The sequence below is a fragment of the Tachypleus tridentatus genome, chromosome 13, assembly GCF_004210375.1.
Source record: "Tachypleus tridentatus isolate NWPU-2018 chromosome 13, ASM421037v1, whole genome shotgun sequence".
In the NCBI taxonomy this organism is placed as follows: domain Eukaryota; kingdom Metazoa; phylum Arthropoda; class Merostomata; order Xiphosura; family Limulidae; genus Tachypleus; species Tachypleus tridentatus.
The window spans coordinates 78,462,795-78,482,232 of NC_134837.1; the positions used below are offsets into that span (position 1 = coordinate 78,462,795).

Sequence of the window (19,438 nt, forward strand, 5' to 3'; positions counted from 1 at the left end):
CAGGTCAATAAAATGCTGTATGAGTATTTTGTTATTAGTTACATCTTGATATATATATATATATAGCTTTTAATTTGAGTGATATCCAAATGTTATCTGTCAAATGATATCAATCTCACGAGTAAGTTATGTGTTAATCTTAGGTCTATGTGAGGCGAAGTTATGCTGCTTATGAACTTTCATCCATCCAGCATCTTCAACTACCATCAGGACTTTGTGCAGCTCAATTCCAGTATCTTCTTCCTTCATCTCATCCAAACAGGTGCTGATAAAAATGAGTAGCAAACAACTACTATGGTTATGTTCTGGATTATAAGTATTGTTAGGGTTACTGTAACAATATTATTAGCATTCTTATGATCCCATGGTTACTATTTTTATTATTTTGGCTGTTAAGAACTAAACAATTGTTACTATGATAATTTTACCATGTGTTATTAATATCTTAAGAACTGTAGTATTAATATATTTTGACTACTGCAAGACAAATTTTCAACAATTTTCATTCAAAATTAAGAATGTTTTGAATTCAAATTAATTCAAAATACTTTAGATGTAAATAATTTTCCTAAATGTTTTAAATGGCCAGGAAAACAATCAAATATCTATGAAACCAAGAGCAGCCTTTGCCCAGTTGTAATATAAAACTAATAACCAAGAATAGTTTCTGCACAGTCCATTCATTGGTTCATGTTTCAAGGGTTTTGGTTTAGCTATGTCAAGTCTACACAAATAAGAATAAGTTGTTAAGTGGGCATAAAAAAAAAACTACTTAACTAGATGGAAATGAAAGGATAAAATATTTACTCTTTAATGTATGAAAAGGTATTGCAGAGGTAGTACAAATAGTATTTTGAAAAAATTGTATTTATGTGCAATTACTGAATAATATAATGTGCAATATAAGTTTATAATTTGTATATTTTATTTTGAATCCTAAATTATTAACAAATACTATGTGAAATAATTGAAAACTAGCTGTTGTTTTTTCAGTCTTATTGTACTGTAAGGCAGAAGATTTGACCAATGGATTAATAGTATTTATTATAATTAAACAAAATTACAGACATCAACTTTTGTTTGTTTTTTCAGAATGGCTCATTCTAAATCTTTGGTATCATGTCCAGATAGCGGTAGTGTAGTAGAAGTTGATTCATTCTTTGGGTTGGAAACATGTCAGAGAATGGGTGTTATCTCAGCCTTCACTTCATTTGAACATTTTACAAGGTGTGTATATCATATAATTAAAATCTTAAAGTTTTTATGTTGTTTGTAATTGAATATAATTTTTTCATTATTTTAGTTGTTGTTAAAATCACATTTATCATGAATAAAAGTTTCAGACTTTCTATTGATGAAACTTAATATTCCAGTGTAACTAATTTCCCCTCACAAAGAAGCTTTTCTCAGTTTGTGCTGTCCTGTATTTGCACAAGTTTCATTCACCACTAAACTTCATGTTCAAACCTACCCTCATGATTAATGTGGTATAATTGCACTGTAGCATGCAACAACCCTCACCAAATTGCATCTATAGAAATAACTGTTATTGTGAGAAAATGTCAAAGCCAATAAATAGCTAAAACATTAGTTCTAAATCAAATCATTGAAAATCTATTTACAATAGATATTTCCTCTGCTTCCACTACTTATCTATCCCACTTCTGTTGCATCTTTTGTGCCTAGTGTCAAACTGATGTTAGTGCTCTACAGTATATATGGAGTTAGCTACATTAGGATGGTGTGTTGCGCTTTTATTGGTGGAGGGTTGATGTTTGCTTATTTGCATACTACAGTACAACAATAGCATGGAAGATTATGTAAGGGTAGGTGGGAGCATCAAGGCTAGTGAAGAGTGAATATTGTACATATAGAGGGCAGCATAAATGAAGAAAAGCTGTTACGTTAGTAAAGTTAAGTATCTATTGGAACTGCATTTTTAGTGTAGGAAAACGTTAATTTTGAGATAATTATAGTTGCTATGTATCATTATTATTATTATTATGATTTAGTATATTTTAGGAGAGGTAATGATACAAGCTACATGAAAAGTAAAGGTCCTTAAGAACCTTGATTGACTGAAATAATTATATTAAAGCTGTTTTTATGAGAAAAATTATTCCTTATCTTGATAATTTTGAGCATCAAAAATAAAAAAATCTTTGGTAAAGAACATTTCTAAATATAGATTTATCACTAAAACATGGATTTTAAATTGTAAAAAGATATTAATCTCAATAAAGTAAGAAAACTTGAAACAACACTTATGTTCTTTTATTTACCAACCATATAAAAGAAACTTGTAGTTAGACTTTAGTATAACTGACTTGCGTTGATTTACTGTGTACATTACATTTTAGCAATTTTGAAGAGTTAATGGAGCTTTTCTATGAATCCCCACCACCAAGTCCAAATCTGTGGGAAGTTGATTATACCAGAAGACAATCCTCTACATCATTTTGTGACATTCAGCTTCCATTGGTTCAGCCTAAACATGTACTAACTATTGCTGTTAAAATGCCTCTTGAAGAGGATGATGAAGATCTTAGTGAGAGATTTCAGAACTTTTGTGGAGAAAAGGTAAATTTTAACATTAGCTTTACTTGCACAAAAATTTAATGCTAAACCAGCAAACAAAATTAATTTCTTTTTTAATCAAGAAACTTTTTTAACTTGCAATATCAATATAAAAAGACTTAATAATTTTTTAATGACTGCTTTGTATATTTTTTAAGAATTATCTCATTATACATACTTAGTTTTGTTTAATAAATTTAAAAGAACAGCATGATCAGTATATTACAAAAGAAATCAGACTTTTTAATACAATTTCTGCATTCTATTCCTATTTTTGAGAACTTACGTCACCATAACATGTTTTTCTTCTGCGTCAAATTTTTGTTTACTGTAAATTTCAACTAACCAAAATGAGCACATAAAATAATAATAACAACAGTGCTAGTACAGTTTTCCTGTGCTTACTGAATCATTATTATACACTTTTCTTGTATCTCTAGAAATAACTGATACTATGAGAAAACTGTCAAAATCAATTGAAGAAATCAGTAAAAAATGTATTTCCTTTTAATTTACTGCCAGAAACATCTATATATACAAACAGGATAAACTTGATATGGCTGAGTTTGTGTTTTACTTTAATAAAGTAAAGGAAAAAATGTTTTTTTTTCATATTTTGTATTTAATGTAATTTGGTAAATGCAATATTAAATATTATTTTACTACAAAAATAACTGGTACGTTTATAGGATATGTTGCAGTTTTTGATAGCACATTAAATTTTTTGTATTTTTTGCAAATGTTTTTGTAATATATACAACTTTTATTTACCTATTTTTGTAAGAGGGAGAATTTAAAGGAAAACTTCATACGCAGAGTGACTTTCATGGTTATTCAAAAGGTAATGAAATAGAAACCCCATTTATATCTTTATATTTTCTGTAATCAATTTATTTTTTGAGAATCATACATATTATATGACAATTCTAAAAACTTTCTTACAATTTGAAAGAAACGTGGAGAATGTTAAAATTGTATATTTTGAGTAAGACACCCTGCTTTAAATTATTTTAGAAAAATAATATAATTTTCCTGATTTTCATTTATCTTTAAATCTTGTTATATTTTCAGTTTTTTCAGAGAATACTTTGTTTTCACAAAAGCATACTTTACTTACAAGTTTATTTTTTAAATACCAAAGAGAAAATGAAATATTTTGAGTATATTTATAAAAAACTGATCAAAAAATATTATAGACAAATTTGTAAGTGAAACATAACAGCTAATTTGTTATTACTACTAATAAACTATTTGAAGATAAACTATACCTGTTTTTATTTGGTTTTCTTTTTCTTTAGTTTACATTTAATATTCATTTATTTTTCAGCACAACTTTCCTAAGTATTTTACTTATCGTGACAGGGATATGGTAAGAATTTTTTTATTCCTTTTTGTTTTAAAGGTTTTAAATAAATGTATTTTATTTTCTAAAATTTCTTGTCAGGAAACATTGTAACAACTTATACTTAAATTCAATCAATTTATATTTAAAAATCACTGAGCCTGAATATTTGAATTGTTTCTTTAGGCCTGCAGTACTTGCTTTCCTCTGAACATTTGTATCACATAGATAAAAATAAATTTGAAATAGTGTTTGAGTTTTTGGTTATTGGTTTACAATTAATTAATAGTGCTTAGTCAAAATTACTGTAATTTAAAGATATTAAATGTCTGATAAGAAGTCCAGGAATATAAACACATTTTTTAAAAGAACAATTAGAAAAGATCAAAACAAAATCATTTTTTTAAATATGTTAACTTAAAGATAAGAATCATGGAATTCTAAAATTATTTGGTCTTTAGAAGAATTACATTTTTCTTATTATTTTTTACATTTAGATATTTAACTAAGAATTAAAGCAGTTGAGCAACTTTGTACAAAGTTTAAATCTCTTTTGTTTGTTTTTTCACATTACATTAGGGTTTTTGTGCTCTTATATTTAATTACTTCTTCAACTTTCAGTTGGTTAAGACTGTATATTTAGATTTACTTTTATTATGTTTCTTCTGCATAAATATTTTAAAATAAATATGTTTTAGGACTACTCCTCAAATTATCTAAAACTCGTATATTTGAATTCCAGTTAGCTCTTTGTATAATATGAACTTGTGTTAATATTCTTTGGTAATATAACATAACATTTTGAAACAACATGGGACCTATTGGTCCATCATGGCTGTTTCATCCTCTAAACTAAGTTAAAATACTTTAAAATATTAATGCAAAGTTTTAAAACTAGCCCTTATTATTCATATACTTATCAAGTTTGTACTTTTCTAATTCACTTAAATTTACTGCCTCTACAACATCTGAAAACAAACCATACCAAAGGCTAACCATCCTGTCAGAAAAATGAAACTGAAGATGCCAAAATTTATATTTGTGTTCCCTAATCCTACTGGTCTCACTGTTAAATATGAAAAATGAAAATGCATCAACACTGTCAATTCCCTTTACAATCTTAAACACCTGAAACAGATCCTTTCTTACTTTTCTTTTTTGAAGAGAAAACAATTTGAGAGATTTCAACTTCGTAGTATGAAAACCCAGTCATTTCAGATACCATTCTAGTTGCTCTTCTCTGCACTATTACAACAATTCAGTGTCTTTCCTAAGGTAAAGAGCACAAGACTGAACACAATATTCCAAATATGGCTTAACCAGCGACCTGTACAATAAAATTATAACCTCTTTAGACCTGTATTCAATATTTCTGGAGATACAAACTAAAATCCTATCTGCCCTACCACAAGCAACAGCACACTGCTTGGATGGCTTTAGAGCCTGATCTACTATTATGCCAAGATCACTTTCCTTCATAACAATGCTAATTTTATTCCTTTCCAAATTATAATAACCCACATGCATTATCTTGTATTAATTATAATTAAAACTTATCTGTCGTTTATTTGCCCAACTCAATAAATGATCTAAATTCTTTTGTAAAGCAGTACCATTCTCTTCATAGCCAGCAATACTCAAGACCTTAATATCATCTGTAAATTTAAGTAATTTATTGACCATTTCTTCCTATATGTCATTAATGTAAATCAAAAAGAGAAAATATCCTGTCTGATCATTGAGAGGTGACAACTTGTGGCATCAATCTAGTTTGATTGAACTCCATTTGTAACAACTCTTTGCTTTCTTCCATCCAGCCACTCTTCTATCTAATTTGCAAACATATCCCTCACACCTATAGAGATACATTTTTTTACAAGCCTTTTATGTGGCACCTTGTCAAATGCTTTTTTTGAAAATCCATATACATATCAAATCTGCACCCTTACCCCTCATCTACATAAACAGTAACCCTTTCAAAGAAAGTCAAAAGATTTGTAAGACAAGATTTTATCTTGGTGAAACTATGTTAACTATCCAATAAATTCTAACCTTTGTTAAATGACTTTGCAGAGCACCTTTTAACAGACTTTCCAAAACATTTCCTACAATGGTCTTATAATTACTGGGACAATGTTTATCATCTCCTTTGAAAAGAGTTACATTAGCTAACTTCCAATCTTCTGACACCCACCCACTATTTAAGGACTGATAAAACATAGCAGAAAGTGACACACCTATCCAATCGTTAACCTCCTTCTAAACCCTTGGGGAAATACTCTTTAGCTCAGGAGACTTATCAATTTTTGAACTTCCCAATTTTTTCTTAACCATTTCAGAATTAATGGCATCATCTTGTTTGGTAACATTTCAGTTTATCAAACTGTTCAGCATGTGGAATATTGCTTAAATCTTCCTGGTTTAAAAACCAAAGAAAAATAAATAAAATTTTATAACCCAACCATCTCATAACCATCAGATACCAGCTTTCTTTTTATCGTTCCTTAAGGGTCCTACCCCCATTTTAACATTTTGTTTACCTCTAATTTATTTAAAGAAACCCTTATTGGCAATTTTTACATCTTCAGTCAATCATTTCTCGTATGTCTTTCTTGATGTTCTAATTTCCTGTTTCACCAACTTACCTGATCTTCTATGTTAATATACTTTTATTTTTTTTTAGTTTGGAGAAGATCAAATTTACAGGCATCTTGAGCCAGCTTTGGCTTTTCAGTTAGAAATCAATCGTCTTCGTAACTATGAACTTGAAGTTATCCCTACAACCAACCAAAAGATGCATTTATATCTTGGAAAAGCAAAGGTAGAGAGGCAATATCGCTAGATACTGGAACAGAAATTAACTGTATATTGTGTAAAATCTTGAAAAGGATAAAACATAACTTAAATACCCATGTTTTTGAAATTGGTATCTGTATTAAAGAACCACATTTCATTATCATTTAGTTTCATGAAGCTACATGTTTTAGTTTAAGAAAAATTTTGTGAAGTAATACACTTTTAATTTTAAAAAAGAGAAATTCACAATGCTATCATTTTAGCTGTAAAAGTATGGTAAAATGTTTGAATACTTCATTATGCTTATGTAGTATAAATTCTTTGTTAGTTATCAGTTATACTCTAAAACTTGATTCTACATGTTTTGGTAATTTGCTTTATAAATGTGTCAAATAACAGTACTCACATACACTTTGGGATATGGATTTATCCAAAATAGTTCTTATTAGTGCTACAAATTATTAAAGCATGTATGAAATTTTGAAATAAAAACTATAGGAACTAGATAATAACAATTTTATGTTTTTGTATAGTTTGCTGTGGTGCATCATTTTATATACTTATATATTTGTAGGTATTAAAAGAACATGAGGTAACTGACTACCGATTTTTTGTTCGCTCCATTATACGTCATTCAGATTTAGTTACAAAGGTAACTGTCTTTAACTTTTGCTAAACAATTCCTGTCTAAGTGACTTTGCAATATTATGGTTGAAGTTTAAATAAGTTGTATGAATTGTATGAACTTAATATAAAAGCTGTTTATACTTTACAATTTTTGTTCCAAATATGTGTTTGAATAACAAATGTATTTAAAAAATTTAAATTGTAAAACAATGAAAAAATGAGACACTACATGGAGTTTATGTATTTATTGGTATTTAGGAAGCATCATATGAGTACCTACGAAATGAAGGGGAAAGATTACTCCTGGAGGCGTTAGATCAGTTGGAAGTTGCTGTAATCAGCCATCCTTATGTAAGAATATGTTAAATAACAAAATCTGATGAATCTGTAAAAATATTGAAATTAATATACTGATTGTTCAAAATTAATTCAAGATGTTTGTGCATGTACTTTGAAATAAAAATAACTGATTTGTGAATAAAGCAGAACTCTTTAGTGATGTTCAAAATATATATCAAAGCCTATATTAGATCCATCTTAATTCAAGGTATGAATGATATACTTGGTGAACTAAATTCTGATTCAGTAAACTAAGTTATAACTGTTTGTTAGTTTAGTATGACTGAAATCTTATAGTTTTGAGCATTGTAATAATAATGAAAAAAATGATATGTTTTCATGTAATATTAACTTGAATGTAATGGTTATTAGTATTTATTTTTAGAACTATATTTCAAATCTGCCTGTTTCTACATCATTTGAATAAATTGAGAAGCAATCAGTTTCTAAGTTGTTATTAACAATACAGAATTTATAAGTTTAAATACTATTGGCTTTTGCAGTTAAATTGTTTTTATCTGTTTGAATGGTATTGGCTTCGCATTATTTCTTTATATTTCATTATTGTCTATTTTTAGATTATTTTTATCATTTTAAATGTCATGTATTATTTGTATCACCTTTCACAGTATTTTATTGTTTTAAGTAATATATCAGTATCTTTGTTATTTGTATCACTTTCTAAATTATTTCTATCATTTTACATGACATCAGTTTATGTATTATTTCTGTCATTTTACATGACATATCAGTTTCTGTATTATTTTTGTTGCTCTCTTCATTATTTTTATCATTTAAATAACATATCACTTTCTGTTTTATTTGTATCAGTTTAGAAAGCAGTTCAAGACCAATATCTCTTACTGTCAACACACACCTATTTACATTCAATACTGCTATAACATTGTTGTCAAGAATTATAAAAAGTATAACACATTTTCATTGCTAGAATTTACTTGCATTTAATTTGTACTTATTTTTAGTTTTAAACCAGTTATCCCTTCTACCAATAACTTTAAGATCTGTGTATGTTTTTCAGGCTAAAGCAACAGACTGTAACCACATTTTTCTCAATTTTATTCCAAAAGTCACAATGAATCCACTAAAAGTAAGTTCCTTTGTAAAGTCTAACAATTAGAATAATTTAAACTATGACAAATATCATATAGATCAATATCTCTTTAACATACAATAAGTTATAGAGTGATTAGTTAATGACTTTTAATTGTAATAATTCATAAAAATACAGAATTATTTGATAAGCCAAGTAACTTCAAATTTAGATTAAGCAACAACATAAGATATATTTTAAATTTGTATTTCAAGAGCACTCTGAATCTAATAACTTTGAAATACAATATATATTTATATCCATGAGATAATTGCTCTTACAAACACACATGTCTTAAAATGTTGTATACTTAAAGAATTGAATAATTTGCACAGATAGTAAGTTTCTAATGTGATTAAAAACTGAACATTTAAAATTAAAAATACATCTTGGTAAAATTACTCCTAAAGATGTGTAATAATAAATGATAAACTTACAGATTGTTGAAAATGTGACGGATATAGTGATGAGATATGGACCTAGATTATTGAAACTTCGGGTATTGCAAGCTGAACTGAAAATGACTATAAGGTAAGTCAGGTAGCTATCACTTTTTATCATGTTAATAACCTGTTCTGTCAGATGTTTTCTCAGAAGCACAACTTAAGATTCAGCAACCATTCATGTATAGTATAATTCTCCAAAAGTTTATAAAATGTACTTATTTTCTGAGATGATTTTTGTTAGTGTTTAGTTCAGAGTTATACTGTAGACTATCTGCACTCCATCCATCTTGGAGTATTGAACCCCATCTCAATATTTTAGTGTTGAAAATCTGTAAACTTACTTTCTACCCATGAAGGGTACCTTTGAGATGAACTTTTTCTACTTTTTATAAGAAAAAATAATCTATTTAATAATTTCTGTGTTATAAAGTGTCCATAACGTAAGTCACTTCTGTGAAGGTATTATATATTGGTGTTGTTTTATAGCCACTGGATATTATGTGGGGTGTAGATGCATGTCAATAGTAATCAAAATAGTTAAAATTTATGGGCCAATAAATGTTATTTATAACAAATAGTCTGAATTAATAACTGAGTAAGGAGCTTTTGTCAAAGAGATTATATCAATTTACTTTTAAAAACAATTTTAGTTTAAAAGTTAATTTTATTTATAAAGCTAAAACTAAGGTGGGCATGACTGACATTTTAAATGTGAACTATCATATATGATGGTTCTAGTATTAACTAAACAGCTTAAAAATTGCATGGATTTTTGTAAGGTAAATTATACATGCATATATAGAAAAGAATTAATTGTTGTACTGAAGAAATATACTTTCCATGGTTATATTTAAGTATGACTTTTATCATTTTCTTTTTATTCCTGTAATATATTGATGAAGTTAGAACATGATAAGTTTTTATGTTGATTTGGTACAATGTGAGTAATTGTAAGGGAAACTGATTAATTGTTTAAAAATATTCTGATTCCTGTATACAATTAAATGTAATAAATAATTTCTTGTATATAATTGAATAATAAGGCTGTGTCTCAGAAATGTAATATCAATTTATACCACCTTTATAAGCTTCCTTTAGACTTACAGTTGAAGATACAAATAATTTTGTTACACTGTTAAGAGTATTTGAGAAAAGCTAGAGAGAGAAAAAAGAATTATGCAAAAACGTTAGTATTTGTAATGAGAAAATAATCTTGGATATTTCCACTTTTCACAAATGTGCTGAATAGTATAGAAGTTGAAGTTTGTTTATTGGTGCATTAACCTAAGAAACTCATAATCTTCTTTATTACAAAAGTTTATTTCTGGAAGGTTAAAAGAAATTTTATTCAAATCTTGAAGTACTATTTCAATTTCCTGCTAGCCTTGTTTCTTTCTCTAGGGAATCTCACAATGAAAAGTGCATCCCAGTCCGTTTGTTTGTGGCCAATGAAAATGGCTATTATCTAGATATTAATTTGTATAAAGAAGTAACAGATGCTGAAACTGGCCAACTTAAGTTTGAGGCTTTGGGACCCAAACATGGTCGTCTGCATGACCAGCCCATTTCCACACCATATCTTACTAAAGATTACCTCCAACTGAAAAGATTTCAAGCACAGTCAAATGGAACAACATATGTTTATGATGTTCCTGACATGTTTAAACAAGTAAGCATAATTTAGAGTGAATATATATGAAGTATGTTTTACATACTTCACAGATATTATGTTGCTTCAGACATGTCTAAGCAAGTAAACATAATTTGAAGTTAATGTCTGTGTAGAACTTTATATATTTATGATGTTTCTGATATGGTTAAACAAGTCAGCATAATTTAGAGTTAATATTTATGAAGTATATAGAACAACATATGTTTATTATGTTCCTAATATACTTAAACAAGTAAGTATTATTTAAAGTTAATATCTATGAATTATGTGCAATAACATATGTTTATGATGTTCCTGATGTGTTTAAACAAGTAAGCATAATTTAGTGTTAATACTCACAAAACATGCTAGTATTTAGCTGAGTTATCTCGAGTATTTTTAATAAAAAAATATATTCAAGACCTTGAATTCCTGTTGACAGGGGGCCTTGAGGTGGACTCAGGGTCACTCAACTGAGTGCCACTGTTGGGAATTTGCAACAAGTGTTTTGGACATTGTGTCTAATGCTGGTATTTAGGTATAGTACTCACAAAACTCTGGCATTGCTGCAGTGTTCTTGTTTGGTATTGTAGTGTTTCCTCTAATAGAACTCCATTGTGGATGGGGTCAGTGGGCACTGAATCTCTCATTACATTATGGATTCACTAAATCCACATAAAAGTAAAATAATAAAAAAACAGCTTATAGTTGGACAACTTCACTTTGATTGCTGTTACACAGTCGCTACCATCATCAAATCCTGCACATGATTTTTAATCCTTTTATCTTTATCTGAGAAATCCTTAGGGTAAATGTCTCTATTTTTATTAAGAAGGGATTAGAGGGGCTTGCTGGCTCTCCCAAGTCAGTCAAGAAGCTATATTCTAGGGATATCTTGATGGAAACATCTACCTCAAAAAAAATCAAAAAACAGTGAACTCCTCTTGAATTCAAAGGCCATTGGGATGAACCCATTGAAGTTACTTCCAATGCTACTTTGAATTACTCATGGAGAGTTATTGTTGAAAGGAATTTGAAAAATACCTCAGAGTTGGAGATCCTTGCTGTTATTTTATTTTTTTAACCAAAGATTTTCTGCAATGAGACATATCTCCACTCATAAAGATGGAATTATACTGCTTTCTAGTGTTCTAATTTTGACATTTACATCACTACATCGACCCCAACTCTCAAGACAAATTATCTGAACTGTAAGGAATGAAATGGCCATATTTTCTCAGCTTTTTCAGATGTTTCCAATGTCAGTTGTTTGGTAACTCAAAGGCATCTTGTGGTTCTGTGATGTGTGCTCTTTGCAGTGGCAAAGACCATGATACCTATGAGTAGGAACTATACCCTTGTTGTTTCATTTGTAGTGGTTCACACCACTCTTACATGCTTGCCCTATGAGAGTGTAGTAGAAAGAAGTACAGCATTTGAAAATTGTTGACAATTTTTCTTACCCTTAGGCTTGGAAGTTATTGTTCCCAACTCCATCTTGGGCGTATGCTGCTACACTTCATTCCACTGGTACAGTGGGAGTGCAAACAGATCTTTTCATACTTCCAACAGAGTCACTCACAAACCATGTTAAGAGGCTTTTTCTCTCTTTGGATCAGAAAGTTGAAAAGTCATCATCTACTTCTATCTCTGTCCCCATCATTCCTTCCATTGACTGCCCACATCCACTTCCTTCAGCCCTAGCTTCTGGTGTCTGCTTAGGTCCATCTTCTTCAGACCCAAGATGGAGAACAATCATTCATTTACTCCTTTAGTGACTGGAATCTGCATCTACTGACAGAGACATGCCTACTGAACTTAGGACAGGTTCCATAGAAAGGTTGAAAGACTTCCTTTAATAAAGAATAACAGGGGTTGTAAAGAGGAGGGTTCTCTGCCCAGGTCTTCTCCACCTAAGTAAAAATGTACACTTTGATACAGTGGAAGGTTTCTATTTTAATCTGTATGGCATTAAGGCCTTGATTGATTCCTGTTATCCCATGTGTCTTTTTTTACAAGAAACATCCCTGAAGCCTACCAAGACAGTCACCTCTCAGCAGTTTTATAACACCAGAATGACAAGTTGTGTGATTAAACAAGTGCTTGGAGGGATGACACTGCTGGTCAACCACCACATGCTTACCCTGTCTTTGTAGCTCCATACACCCTTGGAGGCCATAGCTGCCCATGTTTCCTTCAGTCATACCATTACTGTTTGTTTTTTCTGCCATTCTCCTTGAGAGACTTATGATCACATCAATCAGACCTAGATGCTCTTGGTGAACAGTTGTCATCTCCCTTTTAAATCCTAAGGGACTCTAAAGAATACAATCTCTTCTGGGACAGTGCTGATATTGATGACAAGGATCTGTCCATTTTGCCTATGCTCTTGGATCACAAAGTTTATCTCTTTGGTACTGGATCTTATACTTATTTTTATGGTCCTGGTTAGTCTTTTATTGCTATTGATCTCTCTCTCTGCTCCCTTCACTTTTCTCTTACTTTTCTTGCAGGGTTTACAGTGACCCATAGGACAATGATCATTTTCCTATTGTTTTTTGGGAAATTGGCTGTGGTCAATACCAATCAAACCATGTGCCTTGGTGCAATTTGGACCAGGCCAACTGGCCTCATTTCTCCACCCTCTCAGAACTTGATCCTGCTTTTTTCAGCCTATCATCAATAGATGACTGAATGTATCATACAGGCAACTGCTCAAACAATTTCTAAGACCTCAACATGTTTTTCATGATATCCTTGTCTATGGTAGAGTCCTGCCTGCTATGAGGCATGGAAGACTTAGAAACAGGCCTTGGATGACTTTTGCAGGTATCCCAATCTTTCAAACTGCATTGTTTTCCAGTGAAACATCTTGTGTCCATATTATTTAACCTTCAGAAGGCTCACAGCACTACCTGGTGGTACGGAATTTTGCAGAACCTGCACTTGTATTGGTTTCATGACTATTTACTCATTTTTGTTTGGAACTTATTACTGAATAGGTGTTCCATGTTCATGTGAGCTCAACACTTTTCTGTTCTTTTCCACAGGAACTTGTGTTTTCTCAGGGCTATGTTTTGAGTATCACACTTTTTAGTGTCAAGATTAAAGCTGTAACTACACTGCTTCCTCCTGTTGCAAGTAGGCTCTGTGTCAACAACTCCCACTTCTTGTGTCAGTCATTGAGCTTCAGACTGCCTTTAGTTCCTTGTTGAAGTGAACCTCATCCAACAGTTTTACCATTTCTTTCTCCAAGACTATTTACACGCACTTTTGCTGCCAACGGAATATACACCCTGATCCCAAGTTCTATCTTGATGATGTTGTTCTTCATATGGTCTCTGAGGTAAAATTCTTGGGGTTTATCTTTGACTGTAAACTGAACTTTATCCCATACATCAAGCAGTTATTTGTCAAGTGTACTATGGCACTGAACTTCCTCTGTGTCCTTTCTTCCACCTGTTGGGGAGCAGATCAATAATTTGTACTCAAGATGTATTGTGCCCTCATTCAATCCAAACTGGACCACAAATCTCTTGTTTATGGTTCTGCTAGGACCTCAGCTTTGAAAAGATGCTGGATCCTATTCACCATCTGGGACTTCATTTCTACATGGGAGCTTTATGCACTTCTCCAGTACAGAGTTTGGACACTGAGTCCCACGAACCTCCTCTTAACCCTCATCTCGTGCAACTTTGCAGTATGCTTCTTAATTTCTGTGCTTTCCATAGCATCCCATCTGTGGTTGTATCTTCCTTTCTCAATGGGCCATACTCTTTCAGAATAGACAGTCTGCCATTCTTATTTGTGGCCTTCATATACAAGTGCAGCTGGCTGAATTGAGTCTCTCCTTGGATGACATTGCTGTTTCCACTCATTAATCTTTCCCACCATGGCTTATTACCATCCCCACCTGTGATCTTTCCTTGAGTCATCTGAAGAAGACAGATACTCCCATTTGCAAGTACCATTTTCTTCTCTTTGCTGAATATCTTATAAACCATTCTTCTATTCCTGTTTATATGGATGGTTTGAAATCAGGTGACTGTAGGCTATGCCATGGTTTGTTGTGGCTTAAATGGTTACTCACAGGATCTCATCTACAGTTTCTGTGTTCACTGCCAAGTTATATGCCATTTCTCATGCCCTGGATCATGTAGAAGCTGTGCAGTACACCAATTGCACTATTTACACTGACTCTCTTAGCTCTCTACTGGCCCTTGAATAGCTTCATGTTAGTTCTCACCCTGTTATTGTCAATATTCAACAATGGTTGGTCCATTATTCTCTATCTTTTATTTATATCCAGATAGCCTAGTAGCTTTATACCAATAAATGTCAAACACTCAACAGAAAACAGTATCATACAAAATGTGGTTCGACAGAACACATTAGTTCTAGTTTTAAATAACATTTTGATTAAAGCAAACATTTTATTAATTAAACTCTGACTTTGAACAACTTCTACTTGCATGTGAATTTGATATGATAATCCATTAAATGTATTTATAATTCGCATCTCAAATTCAGCAGGTTGAGGTGATTCTGTCATTAAATATTCTACCAATTTATTAGCAGTTTCACTTCTGTATAAAATCTTAATCTTTTACATTACTCACAGAAAGTTAATAAATTAAAGGAAAAAAAATTATTTTTTTGTTTGTTGTTTTTTTTATAAATGCAACATCTTTGTTGCTGTTTTACATGGTTTTTCAGGTGGTTTTGCCATATATTGTTGTTAATTTAAATTGCATTAATCTTTTAATGTTTATATTTGTTTGCATTAACTCATGATGTAACTGTGATAAAGGTAAAAACATAAAAAATACTCTCCCGTAGATCACTTAATCTCTGAACTGTCTAATTACTGCCAATTTCTTTTAAAAGCCAGTCTTTGTTTTAAAAATGTCATTTTTTAACAATTATATGTAACAATCCTCTCGTAGTTGGTAATGGAACACAATGAAACTTTCTATTAAACACTTTCAACAAAGAAGGTCAAATCTGGCATAGATGTATCAAAGATATTTTCTATATCAACCATACAATATATTTATTACCACTACACCCACCTGATGTTTAAAACCCCTTCTTTACATTTACCTCTGAACAAGAAAATAATGGCTCTTTGCTATTTTTAAACATCTTGATTACATATTATCAAAAACACTTACTTCAAGTGTTTACTGTATCCTACCCATACAGATAATCTTTGCTATTTTTAAACTTCTTCATTACATATTATCAAAAACACTTACTTCAAGTGTTTACTGTATCCTACCCATACAGATAAATATTTAAGCACAAGTTTACTGTTGCAAGTAAACAGGGCTAGTAATTGATGCATTGTCCCTGATAAAAATAAATAAATATTTAAATTAATGTTATACACATATAACCTTACCTTATATTTATGGAATTAGTAGTAGGAAACTGACTACAATTTGTAATTCAACTGTGATCCAAGTTGTTTGTAAACCTTGCTCTTCATTTGCAAACACTCTGTCTCATCCTAAAAACAGAAGGATACCTTTGGAAATATATGATATATACTGTGTTAATTGTAGCTTACCCTGCACCAAGAAATCATGCATTCATTAAAACTGCTTACTTTTTCTTCTAACAGCTTTTGTTCAATAATAACATATTAGATTCCACAATTTCCAACCATATCCCTTTGACTGATTCATAGCATTAATAGAAGCAAGATAAAACCTTATGATACCACTTTCAACTTTTCCATACAAGAATTTCTAAATGATTGGCATAGTGCTCAAAATAATTAAACATTTCATGAAATATGGTGCAGGCTGGTATCCTCTTCCACATACTTACAAGTGTTTATTTTATTACCTTCATAAAACATTTTCAGTGCAACACCTGTTAGCTCATTTTTCGTTATGTATATAATTATAATTTCCTGAATATCTTTTACATACCCTTGAAATAATGACTGGTGATCTTTCAAACATTGCTGAGTTGTGTAATTAACATTTAACATTCTTACTAAGCTTAAATGATTTAGCAAAATAGCAAGTAGATATAAGTAGTACTTTTTTAAAATTTCAAATTTAAAAATGTTTAAAAAACTGTTTTGTTATAAATATATGTTTTTAAAGTTATTTGTTGTGTAGCAGATTTAAATTGTAAAATATGTTGGTCTTTCTTCCTATTTTAATGCAACAAATTACAGTTTTAGTATGAAAAAAGTTTTATTATAAGAGAATGAATAATACAAGCTGTGAGAAATATTTGTTTTTATCTTCATTTTTACTTTAACAGATTTATGAACTGTAATAAATAATAAAGATGATTCTAATCAGAGTAAAAGTGCCTACTGGTTTTAAAATAAGAACAGTTGTATCTTTGTATTTGAATCAGTTTAAAATAACTTTTGTAAGTGGATCTGATTTAAATCTGAAAATCATTAGTGTGGATGAATCATACAAACACAAGTGTATATTGGTAATTATGAGTAGGTTTAAGCTTAGTCATTACTGTGCACTGATCAAAGACCCTTTAACTAAATGTTAGTAAGTGTTTCATTCTCTCTTTTTACTATGTATGTGATTTTGTTTAGACGCATGCACACAAAGACATCTTGTTTCTGTAGACATACAATAGTGTATGTTTTTTTTCAAAATCAGTATCCTATGATCCAAAGTTTGATAACCACATCTTACTGCTTCTTGATTTTTTACTCCAAAACTATTAATGCCTCTGCAGTTCAAAAAACAACAAATTGAAATATTAATAGTCTTTTAACCAGCAGTTCTGTTAGGAGTGTTTGTAGTGATTAGACCAAATGATTTGAGGAACTGGCATATAGAAAAAAAAACATTTTTCTACATTCAAGAATTTCTTATAACTTCTTTTTTTCATTTTGATGATTTTTAAATCCCTCACCTTAATACAGTTTAGCCCTTTGTGCTTTGTTAAAAGTAGCTTTAATTTTCTTCATCTTATTCATACAAATGTAATTGTTTCTTGTACTTTTCAAACTACCTGACATACATTCTCTAGAATAAATATTTTTTTGTGTTTTAAAACCATAGCCTAGATATGAATAAATTTTTGTTGAATTGGTCTGTTGATTTTTTTTCTGGAAACAGCTGTGTTTTTACAATACTTAACTACTTTTTATATTTTACTACATTGTAAGCAGTATTATTTAATCCCTTTTTTTAACCCAAATTAAGATTGTTATTGTTTTTAGGCCTTACTTCAACACTGGCAAGAGTTTGTAGAGAAGAGACCAGAGGTGGAAATACCCAGTCAACTTATCAGCTGTATGGAGTTGGTACTGAATGAAATGGGGCATCTGACTGAACAGAAGAGGATCCCTGGAGCAAATGATGTATAATGAAAACGTTTCTTTATTATTTGCTGGTTTAATTATCTATTAGTCAAAAGGATGCTGAGTTGTTTTATTCTTATTTGATTTTACTCTCTAAACATTTTCAGTGAATCTGGGTGTTTGTATCCAGTTGCCACAAAATTGCACTCCAAAACTTAAACAGCTGTAAAAATGTTATGAAAGTAATAACAAAATCCTACCGTTTTATTAGAGTAGGCCTAGAGTTGGCAGTGAGTGCTGTTGACCAGCTCCCTTCTTTCTTGTCTCTCAGTTCAAAATATGGACAATTACAGCAGTTAGCATTTGCATAGCTTTGCATGAACACCCAAAACAAGCAATATATTTTATTTTTATCTTTCATAGATCTGTTTAGGTTTTAGTTACTGTAAGTGAAATACTTAGGATTTTGTAATTGTATTTTTGACCTCTGAATGATTATCACTTTTTTACCAGAAAAATAAATAAAAAAGTTGTTTTGTTAGACTAAATGTCTGGGTTGTAGTTCTTAGTAGATAGAATTAGTTGCACAAATCATGACTAAGAATTCAATTTGTTAAAAGAAATATGCTTTTTACTTCCAAAGAAAGACCATACTTAATTCTCCATGATCAAAGAGTAAAATAGATGGTAGTTACACACACTGAAATCGAGACTAACAGTTTTAACTTTCTTCAATAAGTTTGCTTGTATGGACAGTAAAATTGTATCACAGTTTTAGTTTCTGAAAATAGCTATAACTAATATACGTTTGCTAACAATTTTTTTATGTAAATGACTGTAGTAAATGATAATCATGAGGACTTCAATTATTAATGCAAATTAATATATCAGTGAAGTTGTGCACCTCAGAAAAACTACAAATTCTACATGTGTTAATTCAGTCTTGTGATATCTGTAAAAGGTACATTGACTGCAGGAAGTGTTATGAAAATGACATGACTGTTGGGAAAACAGACTGAACTATTGATTTTTTTAAAGTACTGTAATAAGAATCAAATAAAATTTTGATATTCTAGTAGTAAAAAGTGACAAAAGTTAAACTGATACTCATTTAATAACAAAAGTAAAACAGTTTTGGAGACTTGCAAAGTTGTCGCATGTACAGTCATGCTCAAAATGATGTCTAGGTATCTTCACAATAGCCCTTTAATATAATTTCCATTACTAAACATTGTCATATCTTAAGCACACC

At 30.5% G+C, this 19,438-nt stretch overlaps 1 protein-coding gene and 1 long non-coding RNA gene across 4 annotated transcripts in view; one reads left to right on the forward strand and one right to left on the reverse strand.

Moving 5' to 3' along the window:
• Positions 1–19,438, forward strand: part of LOC143241046 (acetyl-CoA carboxylase-like) — a 135,023-nt gene that overhangs the window by 92,427 nt on the left and 23,158 nt on the right. For both annotated transcript variants that reach the window (XM_076484510.1, XM_076484511.1), the window contains 12 exons: positions 144–262; positions 1,093–1,227; positions 2,361–2,580; positions 3,362–3,418; positions 3,905–3,946; positions 6,603–6,740; positions 7,290–7,367; positions 7,601–7,693; positions 8,721–8,789; positions 9,232–9,323; positions 10,640–10,907; positions 18,106–18,246. In XM_076484510.1, coding sequence (XP_076340625.1) covers positions 144–262; positions 1,093–1,227; positions 2,361–2,580; positions 3,362–3,418; positions 3,905–3,946; positions 6,603–6,740; positions 7,290–7,367; positions 7,601–7,693; positions 8,721–8,789; positions 9,232–9,323; positions 10,640–10,907; positions 18,106–18,246 — 1,452 coding nt within the window. The remainder of the gene's footprint in view (positions 1–143; positions 263–1,092; positions 1,228–2,360; positions 2,581–3,361; positions 3,419–3,904; positions 3,947–6,602; positions 6,741–7,289; positions 7,368–7,600; positions 7,694–8,720; positions 8,790–9,231; positions 9,324–10,639; positions 10,908–18,105; positions 18,247–19,438) is intronic.
• LOC143241051 (uncharacterized) lies at positions 132–18,514 on the reverse strand. 2 transcript variants are annotated; one of them, XR_013022166.1, is made up of 3 exons: positions 18,447–18,514; positions 16,294–16,401; positions 132–265 (listed from the first exon to the last, which is right to left on the reverse strand). It is a non-coding gene; the product is annotated as an uncharacterized LOC143241051 (long non-coding RNA). The 2 variants fall into 2 exon arrangements; XR_013022165.1 differs by lacking the exon at positions 132–265 and adding an exon at positions 7,595–7,727.